At 42.1% G+C, this 14,314-nt stretch overlaps 1 protein-coding gene across 1 annotated transcript in view; it reads right to left on the bottom strand.

The window, feature by feature from the left end:
- Pah (phenylalanine hydroxylase) overlaps positions 1-14,105 on the bottom strand; it is a 62,343-nt gene extending 48,238 nt beyond the window's left edge. Inside the window, exons 1-2 of the mRNA NM_008777.3 lie at positions 13,824-14,105; positions 7,494-7,601 (exon numbers count right to left, since the gene is read on the bottom strand). Of these exons, the coding sequence (NP_032803.2) occupies positions 7,494-7,601; positions 13,824-13,883 (168 nt within the window). The 5' untranslated portion in view covers positions 13,884-14,105. The remainder of the gene's footprint in view (positions 1-7,493; positions 7,602-13,823) is intronic.
- Between the last annotated feature and the right edge of the window lie 209 nt (positions 14,106-14,314).

The following is a 14,314-nucleotide window of genomic DNA, read 5'->3' as shown; positions in this document are numbered from 1 at the left end:
CAAGCTTCTAACTAAATGCTTTCTTTCATAAGAGCTGCATTTGTCATGGTGTCTCTTCATGCCAAATAACAATGACTAAGACACACACACAAACACCTACATATAGAATCACTTACATGGGCTCCCAAATTTAAAAATACTTTAAAAAACATATGCTTTACACTATGACTGATTCCACCAGTACAGCTATGTTAGTGTTCACTAAGTAGAAAACCAGGACACATCATGAATTCATAACTTAAAAAAATAAATACCAATATTCAAATGGACAAAGCTTGTACTGCAGGTGCAGGAACTTGAATAGATCCAAAACTTAAAATAAAATTCACCCTTTTTGTGGTTGAAGCAGTGTATGTCCAGTTATAAACAATGCAATGCTGAGGAGAACATATGTCACTACAATGGTGATAGCTCCTCCTCTCAAATACCACCTATGAAGGTCATTTATGGGCCCTTCTTTTTGGCCTTTGAGGAAATTGAGGAAGAGAAACAATAAAATCATAGATGAAAAAGCTCTGTTGTGAAGAACAGAGGAAGAAAGCACATGATTCACAGCAAAGTCATTTTTCTTTTGTAAACACTGCCTTCTCTTCCAGGGATACAGTAAGCTCTCTTAAAATGTTGATTTTTTTTCATTATCATTAATATGACATCAAACACAAAAGCATCAGAATCTCTGGGTACAAGGAACAGAGTAATGAACCTGACACATGCTCTCTTTCTGCCGAGACTTCTTTGTGTCCCCTGAGGCCCCAGGATTTTACCACTGGTTACAGCTTCCCTTAAATGATTCTGTGCATATGTGTATGATTGTGGGTCTTAGTCACTGTTCTATTACTATGAAGAGACATTGTACTGGCTAGTTTTGTGTCAACTTGACACAGCTGGAGTTATCACAGAGAAAGGAGCTTCAGTTGAGGAAATGCCTCCATGAGATCCAGCTGTAAGGCATTTTCTCAATTAGTGATCAAGGGGGAAAGGCCCCTTGTGGGTGGGACGATCTCGGGGCTGGTAGTCTTGGTTCGATAAGAGAGCAGGCTGAGGAGGCCAGGAGAGGCAAGCTAGTAAGGAACATCCCTCCATGGCCTCTGCATCAGCTCCTGCTTCCTGACCTGCTTGAGTTCCAGTCCTGCATCCTTTGGTGATGAACAGCAATATGGAAATGTAAGCTGAATAAACCCTTTCCTCCCTAACTTGCTTCTTGGTCATGATGTTTGTGCAGGAATAGAAACCCTGACTAAGACAGACATCATGACCAATGCAACTCTTATAAAAGAAAGCATTTAAATTAGAAGCTTGCTTATAGTTTCAGAGGTTTGGCAGCATATGCTGGAACAGCAGCTGAGAGCTATATCCTGATCTGCAGACAAAGAGAACCCTGATCTGGTGTGGGAAACATCAAAACCCCAAGCAGGACAGAGAAATACTGCAGAGGGAGGACCAGAGAGACAGCTGGAACTCAAAAGCTACTATGAGCAAACAGAGGTCATTTCCTAAACAAAGCAAAAAGCAAGGTCATGCTTCTTGGCTTAGGAAGAAAGAGAATTTGTGAACCCTTCCTGGGGTCACATCCCCTCCCCTATTGACTTCTGTTAAAATTTAAGAGGCAACCAAGGTCTATGCTGTATAGAGCAAAGTGGGGAGGGTCTGCGAGGCATGAGGGGATGGGGAAATGTGATCAAAATATACTGCATGATAAAAATTAATAAATAATGGCAAGAAAGTTTATGTATGTGGCAAAAATCAGAGAAAGGGATACAGTAAAGCCAAGAAGCAAGGTGAGCTCATGTATTTGTCTAACCGTTTGAGAAGGTACAAGGACAGAAGAGAGAAGATGTGTGTGCACATGGTAGAAGACATGCCAGAAGGCAAACCACACTTTAGGACAACTTGACCACCCACCCATAAGACATCCCTGGAAGTAGCCACTTTCTCCAAGAAGCTCTTTGTACTCCAGAAGTGGTAGCATACTAGGGAGGTAGAGGCAGGAGGCCTCTGTATGAAGCCAACCTGCTCTACATGAGCCCCAGGACAGCTAAAGCTATCTAATGAGACACCATCCCAATAAAAAACAAAAGGAGAAGAGAAAGGAAGAGAAGATGGGGAAGGAGGAGGGGAGAATAAGAGGAAAAGGAGGAGGAAGAGGAAGAGATGGGGGAGAAAGAGGAGGAAGAGGAGGAGGAAAAAGAAGAGGAGGAAGAGGGGGAGAAGAGAAGAAGCGGAAGCAGTACCAGCTCCTTGCTTTGGGAATAACCACAAAACAACAGTTTATACAGAATGACTTCATTTGTTATAATACTGGAAATCTAACTCAGGGAAAAAAATTCACAAAGTCTTTCAACCAAATTTTGTCATCTAATTAAACACTCTCAGCTGGGGAATGGTTAAATGGATTATAGCACAATCATCCAATAAAATCCTATAAAGCAAGTAACAACAGCTTTCGTAACACAAGTTAACAATGATAACTCTATTTGTATTGCCTGGTAGCAAGGAGTCTAAGTGCTATAGCCACCAAGGAGGGATGACTAGCTCACTTCAGTGACTCCATCGTCTCTATAGAACCTAACAGCAGAATCTACATCCAACAGTGGAGGGGTGGCAGGAGTGTGTTCCCTGGACGAGAGTAGGGCACAGGAAATCTGCGTAATAAATGTAGTCAGTTTCCTTTCAATTGTTTCTAAAAGATGAATCATATCCACGAAAGTGGAGTATAAATTCAGAAGCAATATCCAGCTGAGCCTCTCCAGATGTTGGCAACTTGCTTGTCCTGAAGCTCTTCGATGCCACCGATTAAACAGTCTAGATGAGGCTGCTGGAGAATGACTGAGATGACCTCGCACAACTCGGGTTTTTGTGGATCTGTTTCTTTGCTTATTCCCAGCCATTGGATTCCCTTCTCCCGACCTGGACTTCCTGGTTGGGCCTCAGTGAGAGAGGATGTGCAGAGTCCCGCTGAGACTTTATGTCCCGGATAGGATGGTACCCAAGGGGGGGCTCCCTATCTCTGAGGAGAAGGGCAGGGGTATTGGGGGGAAGGGATTTGTAAAAGTGGGACTGAGGAGAGAGGAGGCTATGATCAGGATGCAAAGCTAATAAAAATAAATTACTGGAAAATGAAACAAAAACAAATAAATATGGGCTACATTGGTATGCATTCTGATGTAGTTACCAGCTGAAGTCTACAAGCCCAAAGAGAAAAAAAATTGGTTCCTTTATGAGGTGGTGGCTTTGAAGTTGAATGGAAGGTACGTAATCCTGACTAATCCAAGAGGGGCCTACACACATACTACAGGCCTTTCTTTCTCTGAGATGCCTGCATGCTTTAGTATGTTCTACTAGCAGCCAAGTCAAGAAAGTGTCCACTTTCAGCAGGCCAGAGGACAAGGTGATCTAGTCTGACCCTTCGCATTCTAGTCTAGAGACTGTACATCACTGTGAGTCTCTCCTTAGTCCTCTGAGTATTTAGTAAGAGTTGGCTAATTATCCAGTTGTATGACTGCCATGCTATAAGTATTGAGTGTTGGGGCTGCTCATTAAGCCTAGAGTCATTATAAGGCTATTTAATAAGAAAAGTATCAGTAGATAGGTGATTATCCCCACATGAAATACTTTTCCCTCTCAGACCAATATTGAGAATATAGATTTTTACCTTCTGTAAAAGAAAAAAAAAATAAAAGTGTATTTAGATCACAGTTTTTACTCTGATGTTGTTCTTTGGGGGTTTAACTTAACAGAAGGGATACTTGAAATGAGCGCCTCCCATTGTCCTCTATATTAAAGAATCACTTGTAAATGATGTGAAGTATATTCCCGGTATTTCTACTCATTGAGGTCTTGACACTAACAAATATCTAGAAGTTTCCTTCCATGGACAACCTCAAACAGGTGAGCATTCCCATACAGAGTCTTTTCCTTTCCAACCAAACGAACCTCAGTCTTCAACAGGTTTTCCTATATCCAAGAATTTAAGAGTTCTTTAGGCTACAGTACACAGCAACAACTTTTGAAAAAAAATGCTAATTGAGAACTTACTCTATGACAGTTGCTGTTATAATTAGTTTTCACAAATGATTTGGTTTGATTTTTGTGGAAACCCTATTGGTGAAGGTTTACCACTACCTTCACTTTGAAACTAAGGAAACTAAGCCAAGAGGTTAAAAGCTTCCTTTTGCCCATCTCGATAACAAGTGGATCAACTGAGTTTGGTTCTAAACAATAGACTCTTCACTTTGGTTCTATTCCTCAGTGCCACAAATTCAGGCTGCTGAATGGCAGTTTTTCCAAACTGAAAGATTCTATCTAGGAGGGAGCAGGAGGCTCTGGAAACTCTAGAGGGAAACAAAGAGTCACATGACCTGGAAAGTGACAACTCAGAAGATTCTAAAAGGTCCCCCTCAGGTTTATAGCATCCACTGTGCTAGGAGAGTGCTCTGACCTACTAAGTTGCAAAGAGCCTGGTATCCTGGAACAGTGATCACCAGGAAGTTTTGCAGTGAACTCCAGGATTGTAAGTTTTGAGAGCTGTCACTCATATGATTTGCCCAGGATGTTTTTTGCTTGGTTATGCAATGGCTTGACTGCTTTTTTTTTTTTAAATCATTCCTGCTTTCCTGCTCCTGTAACTAACACCTCCCCCGTACTTGATATAGTGACCCCAACAAAAATTCCTTTGTTGCAGTCTTTACTTTGGTCTTTCATGTGCTAAGAGGTCTGCATTGTCTATGTGAGTTATGTCTCCCCAGGAAAAGTCTTTCACACCACACATGCTGTTGCTGATAGTTTAGAGCTCAAAACTTAAGCCACCACAATACTGAAACCTAGATGTTAAGAAGGTACCATGGTTGCTGAAAGGACCAGATATAGCTCACTCTTGTGAGACTATGCCGGGGCCTAGCAAACACAGAAGTGGATGATCACAGTCAGCTATTGGATGGGTCACACGGCCCCTTATGGAGGAGCTAGAGAAATTACCCAAGGAGCTAAAGGGAACTGCAACCCTATAGGTGGAACAACAATATGAACTAACCAGTACCCGGGAGCTCTTGTCTTTAGCTGCATATGTATCAAAAGATGGCCTAGTCGGTCATCACTGCAAAGAGAGGCCCATTGGACTTGCAAACTTTATATGCCCCAGTACAGGGGAACACCAGGGTCAAAAAGGGACAGTGGGTGGGTAGGGGATTGGGGGGGTGGGTATGGGGGACCTTTGGGATAGCATTGAAAATGTAAACGAGGAAAATACCTAATAAAAAAATTAAAAAAAAAAGAAGGTACCATGGTCAAATGTGTTTAAGAAATATAAAGTGTGACCACATTGAGTGGGTCTTTCCACTGCAGGCTTCCTGGTCATGCAAGTGTCTGTGTGTGCACTATGGCTCTCCAAAATCCAGATGTAGAATGGATTGTCAGAATGCTTTTTTAACAATATAGAATTTGCTAGAATGTTTTTTAAAGATCATATTGCCTTATTGTACAGTTGAGTCTTTTTTTTTCATTTGCTCTGTTATTTACTCTTTTAAGTTTCACTTTTTATGTCCAGAAACTTTGTCAGAACATGATGGTGTAATAAAAGATAGAAACACACAGATGCACAGTGACCTCAGCAGCTTCCCCTCTTCCTCCCGCTGCCAAGCTCCCTTTGTTTGGCAGAAGGGTGAGTGTTACAGACAGATCATGGACTTGGAAGCCTGGGGTTCGGGGTTTTAAACCCACTTCTGCCTGCACATTCCCTGACTTATCTTCAGTGAATTGTTCAACATTTCTTGGAGCCTCAGCTCCCTCCTCCATACAGTAAAAGAATGGCTTCCACCTCTGAGTTTCATGGATATCAAATCAAGAGCCTGATTTATGCCTGGCATATATGTGTGGTGCCATGTGTAGAAGAATTTGCTTTCTTGATTAACTTGCTCACTTGGAGTTATAGTACTATGAATTTTATCAGGCTGTTAATAAGGGTATAAAAGCTGTACCAGGATGGGGAGTTTCCATGATAGCTGCTGAGGGTGTTTTGGAGAAAAAAATCAATATACACTAATAACAGCCTTCCACCAACCAATCAGCATGCTGAGTACCATATCTTCCTCTGCAGGATGGGTACAGTGAGATCCTCAAGGAATTGAGATCTGGATAATGTATCAAAGAATTCATGGAGAGTTCATACATGCATGCATGAATGTACACACACACACAAATACACACACAAACATGCACAAACATGCACACACACACCTCTTAGGTGCACTTCATCCAGTTCTGCTTGTGGTTTGTTTATTATATTGTCAACAGTTTCTTCATTTATTATTATTTAATCCATTAACTAACTCAGTCCGAAGGGGCAACTGCTCAAGAATATGTGATTCCCTGATACAAAGGCTAAGCAAGTGCACTGGAGTATTTTACAAAAACATCATTTTCAGGAGCAGTTTGTCCCTCAGAAAACACCTTTTTTTTCTCCCCACTGCCTTCTACTCGCTATTAGGCATTCATTTACCCACAACTATCACCACCACTTTAGAAAACTGGGTTTTAAGTTCTAAATACACTCCCTTTACTAGAGCAGATTTAGATGTCTGAAATGGAGCCATAGGGCTGAAGGTGTCTCTCAGCATTACAGCACTTGCCTGACAGGTGAAACACTCTGGATTTTAAACACAGTACCAAGCCATTGTTATTGATATTGTGTTAATTGCATCTAATGTCATATAATGATGGCCGATCTTCATTATCAATTTGATTGGATTTGCAATGGCCTAGAAAACAAACATCTGGATGTGTTTGTGAAGGTCTGTCTGCAAGTCATAGGCTTTGAGGGGAGAACCTCCTTACTTTTATTCAGCTAAATTGACATAATATTAAACCAATACTTAATAACGTATCACTATCGTGCCTACAGATCAGTGTATCTCTCAACTATTATCAGATAAACTTCTGTTTGTGGTAGATGGTGGTTAATAGAAGCCCACAGCTGGTCAAGTTTTCGAGAAAGGGGGACTAACATGCTCAACCTTCAATGAGTCGTATGTATCACACCCCTCCTTGGAAATTGCCAGAGTCATTGCAGAAGAACCGGGACAACTGTAAGAGCCAAAGGAACGATGACTAAAGCAAAACAGCACTTTCCAGACCTAGCAGTGCAATTATGCATATGAACTCAAAACAGTTGTGGTAGCAGGCAGGAGACCTGTGCGGAGCTCAAGCCAGGCAAAACTACACTATAGAAAGTGGAGGTAGACCAGAAGTGCCACTCTTAGCTGAGGCGCTATTGTCATATAATTGCTGGTAGAGGAGGGGAGTTTGGTTTTTGTTGTTGTTGTTGTTGGTTCTTTTGTTTTGTTTTGTTCTGTTTTTGTTTGTTTGTTTGTTTGTTTGTTTGTTTGAGGCTGTGGTCCTGGCAAGTCAACAAAGTTTGATGTTAAGGGTAGAGAAGAAGAAATAGATCAAGCAGAAATCAGAGGAAGGCTGAATGTGATCGAAATATATTACACACTTACCTCAAATAAGCGCAGGACCTTGGCCAGGGCACCAACTTCCTCTTTGAGTGAGAATATCAGAGATACAGCACCATTTTGATTGGAGTTGTCTTCGATGTAACTTGTTTCCTACATAATTAGATCACTTGGTTAAAATGTTTTTCACAGCTTAGCAATTATTCTCTTAAAACCTCTCAAGAAGAGACGAGCATAACCTTTTTCTGCTCGTTAAGCTTTGGAACACAGTGAACCACGTGTATTCCACAGGGAAGTCAGTGTGATCAGAAATAAGTAAGTTGAAAACAATGAGAGGATGAGTCACTCCTGGGTTAGCTTTCAATTTATAGAACCTTAAATTATGCATTGATGTCACTAGTCACTGACAAAAATCAACATTTTTTAATGAGCACCCTAATACCAGACCCTAGCCCATATCTGAAAGGATATAAACCTGAATTATGATAAATACGCCCATACTTCAGTGCTAAAATTCTGACCATCAGACACATGTACAAGAAGTCAGGAGATTCTTAGAGGAAGAGCAAGTGATGCAAAAAAAAAAAAAAAATCCTCAAAAAGACACTGGGAGACAAAATATAAAAAGCAATAAAAATGGGACATCCGTAGGCTATGGATCCAAGACCTGGGTGCTATTCTTTCTCATCCATTTACCACCTGAACCATTCTGAGCAGATCACTTTACTCATGTTCTCAATGCTTCATTTACCTCATTACCTCGAAATAATAGTAAGAATTAGTCCTGGCCAAATAATATCCAAGTGTTGGGGAAATAAAAGAAAATATATGTTTAAATAGAATATTAGGGTTATTTTAAAAATGATAAAAATATTATTGCACATATGTTAATGGCCTTTTGTGTTTTAGCAAAAAGCATCAAGTTGTCCCATGTGCAGCAATAGGTGATAGCTCATTGCTGAAATGAGTCACAGGAACACATAGATACTAAGCTATCAGAAAATGGGTGCCTTTAATAAGGGAACAAACTAAGTCAGAATACGGGTGGGCATTCCAAAGTTTGCCAAGACATTTTCTTAAATTTTAAAATAATACACGACATTCTGTATGTACCCACCAATGCACAGCATGTCCCCCAAAAGGAGTAGAAAATGTGAAGATCAATTACTCTCTTGTAAGCAAGTTAATTAAGTTAGTGGTGTGGATGGTCCATCATCCCAGGGACAGGAGGCAATGGTGGGAAGATTCTAGAAGAGTGGGCTTTAGAACACTGAAGACTCTTAGGACAAAAATATTTAAGTTCAGGAAATTTATAGTTTCCTTCCAGAACCTTATAATAAAGTTGGAAGTACCAAATTTATCAGCAAGTTAGAATTATAGGACGCTTCAAAATAAATTAGGCATTTGTCCCTACCTGGACTATGTTATCATCTATCTTCTAAAAATAGTAATGTGTAGGGGCTGAAGGGATGGCTCAGTGGTTAAGAGCACTTGTTGCCCTTATAAAGGACCTTGATTCAATTCCCAATATCTACATGGTGGCTAACAACCATCAGTAACTCCAGTTCTGGGGATCTAGAGCCTCCAGTGACCTCTATGGGCTCCTGCTTGCACACGCTTGGGCACATATAAATACACATAAAGTAAATAAATATTTTTAAAGAAAAACACTATATTATTTTTAAAAGACTTTGATTTTAATCAAGGTCCTCATTTGATTTGAACAATCTCATTTAACTTTGAAAGCAGTCTAGGAAATGGGTTTTATTAGGTAACAAGTCCACTCTTTCATTGATGGCAGGATTCAGGCTTAGAGACGCCAAGGAACTGGGTTAGAGAGATAACTTACCCAAGGAACTGGGTTAGAGAGATAACTTACCCAAGGAACTGGGTTAGAGAGATAACTTAGATGGAGATCTCAAAGCCAATCACTGGACTGAGCATGGGGTTCCCAATGGAGGAGTTAGAGAAAGAACCAAAGGGGCGGAAGGGGTTTGCAACCCATAGGAAGAACAACAATATCAACCAACCAGATCCCCCAGAGCTCCCAGGAACTAAACCACCAACCAAAGAGTACACATGGAGGGACCCATGGCTCCAGCCACATTTGTAACAGAGGATGACCTTGTCAGACATCAATGGGAAGAGAGTCCTTGGTACTGTCAAGGCTCTATGCCCCAGTGTAGGGGAATGCCAGGGCAGAGAGGGGGGAGTGGGTGGGCGGGTAGATGAGCGCCCTTACAGGAACAGGGGGAGGGAGGGTGGGATAGGGGTTTTCCTGAGGGAAAACCAAGACAGGGGATACCATTTGAAATGTAAATAAATGAAATATCCAATAAAAAAAAAAGAGAGAGCCAACTCAGACATAAAATTTTAGTCCCAAGATTTAGGAGATGGATCCAGATGGATCCCTGGAGCTCCCTGGCCATTCAGGCTAGCTGTGTGGCAAGTTCCAGACCACTGAGACAACTGTCTCAATAAATATGATAGAAGGTGCCAAAGAAATGAAGCTCAAAGTTGGCCTTTGGCTCATATATATTTTTACAACTGCATTCACATGAATTCTCTCTCTTTTTCTCTCATTCTCTCTCTCTCTCTCTCTCTCTCTCTCTCTCTCTCTCTCTCTCTCTCTCTCTCTCTCACACACACACACACACACACACACACACAGGGAGACAGAGAGAGACAAAGACAGGGAGACAGAGACAGAGACAGAGAGAATATCAAGCAACTGGCCCTTAATTCTACAATTAACATTGAAGTTAGTGTTTAAACTGGGCCTTTAGACTATGTATGCTATCCATGAGCCATGACCTACTTTGGTACTGCCTCTCTTTCTTCTAAAGCCTCCCAGGCACGCGCAGATGAGTCTCTTTTTCACAGCAGAGAGCCCTTAGTCTTTTCTGGCTTCCTTAAAACAACAAAGGAATTCCCTGTTTCTAGTCCACTATTGTCTTGTTGACCTCCAAGAAAAAGGAGGCATTCTTGGTGCATATCGGCATGTGCTACCTCTGACTAGGGCTGTTCAGAGTTGAAGATTCCTGTAATAGAAACCCAGAGCTCTCTCTCTCTCTCTCTCTCTCTCTCTCTCTCTCTCTCTCTCTCTCTCTCTCTCTCTCACACACACACACACACACACACACACACACACACACACACACAGAGACAGGGAGACAGAGACAGAGAGAATATCAAGCAACTGGCCCTTAATTCTCCAGAAATGATTCTTAAGAGCCAGGTTGTTTTCTGTTGTTCTCACTGCCATTACATGCATATAGCTACAGGTGCTTCACAATGACCTTATCCTAACAAGGTTTTCCCACGTCCTTCATCAACAAAATCTCTGTTAATGAATTTTAACCATGGAAAATTTCAAAACCACTGATAATAAATATGTACATAAATTGTACCTCTTCCCACAGCTGCCTGCAAATTCACATTTATGATGTAACATGGCCCTACGTTGCTGTTATTAGTGACACTGTCCTGATCTGCCCCTGAATGGGCATCCACTTATTTACAGGAACTAAACCATGTCATTTCACTCTTGATACATGTTGCCACCGGCAGCGGCTACTACCACTCTTTGCATGGTTTAACCTAGAACAGACCATTCAGTCCTCACAAAAGCTATGAGAGGTGAGAGGGTGCTGCTGTTTTGAAAAGCCTAGGTTTGTCCTAGGCAATCCAGCTAACACGTAAGAAAGCCTGGTTTAGAACCCATGTTCAGCTTTCTCAGCATCATTACTGTTTCCCAGTGATAGGCTCGATGGACACAACAGCTCCTTCTTTTCAAAGCATAAAGGACTTTACATGAAAGAAAGCTCAGAGGAGTTTGTGAGGTGCTCTGGGCTTTGGTGGATCTGAATTCAAGGTTTACCTAGCCAATCCCGGACCCTTGAGCAAATCTCTTTTATAGATTATTTTTGTTGGCTCAGAAGCTATACCTTATTTGATTCTAACAGGCATGTGGATTGACACACAAGCAAAAATATCTCCAAAACTGTCTAGGAAGAAATTACACAAAGAAAAGAATGAGGAATCATAGAGTGAAGAGCTTTGATCACTGAGCAATGCATTCAGCAATAAATCCTGACTGTTCTCTTCTATTATCTCTGGAAATAATCATATGTCACATTTATAGGCAATATGCTCTGTCAAGGGTGTTTCAGGGTCAATATTGGTGATCTGGAGCTTGCAGGAGATATACGCTCGTGTGGTCACAAGCCCCTTGCATACATCTACACTGAAGAACTATTACAAGCAAGATGCAATCATCCTAAGCCATGTGTCTCTCTGTGGCAGGGTGTAGACATATGTGTCCGCATCAGCATTTTCCCACAGGAGGCTATGTTCCAGTAATCCACTGTGTTTGCTTGGTTGTAGGAAACGGATTAGATTTGAGCACCGGCTGCCCTGTCTCTCCTGCTGGTTAGCTCTGAGCTCCACCCTGATCCTTCTCCTCTGCCTAAGTTTTCTTCACAACACTTGTCTCTATAAGAAGCTATAGGATGCTTTTATTCTGTTAGTTCCTTTATCATTTATCTCCTGAAATAAATTAGTTTTACAAATGAAAAATACTGCTGTGACTTGCACACAGTAGGTGCTTCTTGATCTATTGGGTGACTGAAGGTGTTAAATCACTCACTCCATCAGACTGCTTATGCTTGTTAGGTGGGTATAGCTTTGACCTATTATGCGCCTTCAACAAACAGTGGCTCCTCCCTGAAATGTCCCTTTTATTAGAATTAAATCAAATATATACTGTTCATCTAGGTTAGACGTGTTAAAGGGATGTAAACAGACCTGGCAAGAGAGCTCAGTGGATAAAGGACTTGCTCATCAAGCCTGATGACTTGAGTTCAATACCCAGGACCCACACTGTGAAAGGAGAGAGGTAACTCCAAACTGTCTTCTGTCTTCTGCATATGCTCCACCTCCTCACACACGTAAATATAATTGAAAATCCTAAGAATGCATACATGCGTCTCTTGCAGACTGACAGAGCTAGAAGATGCCCTAACTAAGCTATCCCAGCAGCCCACCTCAATTTTACAGACACTAAGCAACCCCCTCATCCTAGCCAAGCAACTTCTCAGTACATAGCTTACATACGCAAATACGACACGCCTGTTGTCTTGACTGTGTGTGTGGTGGATTTCCCATGAGTGAGCTATACCAAGCACAGCATCTGCCTTGCTGTCTGTCTTTCCTGCTCTTCAAGACTCATTCTGTTGAACAAACTAACCAACTTTGACCAAAAGCACATCAGCAGTTTCAAATGTTCTAGGAAATGTAGTAAGAGATTCGTAGTCGATGTTCAGTTGCTTTCATCTTAATCCTACAATATGGGGGTGGGGTATTCTTTTTTTTTTTTTTGAAGGAAAATGTTCTGCTTCTGATGCTGAGCCTATACCAGGACATGTTTGGACCCTCTTCGAGTGTCCCTGTTTTTGGTAGGAACAATCTGTAGATTCACAAACATCTAAGTGTTTTATAAGCCACTCCCCCTAGCTCCCCACTCCCAGATTTCTGTCTTGAGCTCCCCAGATGGCCAAGGGACTGTGCAGCCTGCAATATAGGAGCTTAAAATAGGGTAGAGCCAGAATCCTTGGGCTGATCTGCCCGACCCTCATATCAACCTTCTTTAACACAAATTTCTCTGACTCCAGGCAACCCTCAACCCCTTAGTCCTGTCCAAGGAAAAGCTAGAAAAGGCATATTACCTCCAGAGACTGAATCTCAGTGTACAAACCATGATTTGCAATCTGGGGAAAGTACAAATATCACAGAAAAGAACATGTTCTGCAAGCCCTCCCTAGGGAGGACAATGGATTCCCTCCACCCCCAGCATAATCCCCAAGGTGCTTCAGGCTCCGGGCTAACTCCTGTTCATTTCCCTCTCTGTTTAATTTCTCCCTCCTTGGTTCTGAGTAAGTCCCCCCCCCCAAATTCTCTTCATGCGACATCACCTCCTGAAAGCCGAAAGAGGACAGTTTCTTACAAGCTTGTCATTTTGATACCCAGAAGAAAGGATTGAATAAGTATCCCTGGAGAGATAGGGACTCCCACCCCAGGTGACTAAGGACCAGCCATTTCCTTTCAGTGTACAGAAGATAAAGCCAATAGGCAGAGGATACCAATGAGCCACCCAAAGACACACAGATGTTGGTAGCAGCTCAGATCCCCAACTTTCTGTATCCTCAACTTGTTAAGACTAGTCTCATCAGTTGACTTCCTGGGCATTTTCCTCGCCTCTAAATAAAGTCATATTTCTTAGTAGCCTTAGGAGACTGGAAATACCAGCATTTCCCAGACTGCTTTCACATGTGGGGAACCAATTCTCTCCTAGCAGTGGAAGCCCAACAGGCTTACCTGCCCAAAGTCTGAGAGTTTTCTGCTCAGGACTCCGTTCTCCAGGACAACAGCTGCCATGCTGGCTCTCAGTAAGTGAGGTGTCTAGCTTAGCAGCAGGGTTAGGAAAAGTTTGCACTCAGGATGCGGGGCTGATGGTTTTAACCTGGCTCTCAGGACAGGAGAGGAGAGGTTTTGAAGGGTGTCTCCCACTGCAGTCTACAAGGTCACTCTCAGTGGGTGTTGCCCTGACGTAGCAGTGGATAGACATGAACAGTCCATACCCAACTCCAGTCCTGGACTGACCCAAGCGGGAGGCTTTGTGGGAGGGGTGGCAGCCACAACATGATTCTTTTGGCAGAGTATCCTGGACAAGAATAGAAGGCAGAGAGCCCAGACTACCTACATCCTGACGCTCAGACAGGCCTGGCAATGCTGAGACATTGGAATACCTGGAGTATGGATTCTCCGCAACCAGAGAAAAACCAGAAATAATCATGATGATGATGGAG

This window comes from Mus musculus, chromosome 10 (assembly GCF_000001635.26).
Source record: "Mus musculus strain C57BL/6J chromosome 10, GRCm38.p6 C57BL/6J".
Lineage (NCBI taxonomy): Eukaryota > Metazoa > Chordata > Mammalia > Rodentia > Muridae > Mus > Mus musculus.
This window is presented reverse-complemented; position numbering and strand designations above follow the sequence as displayed.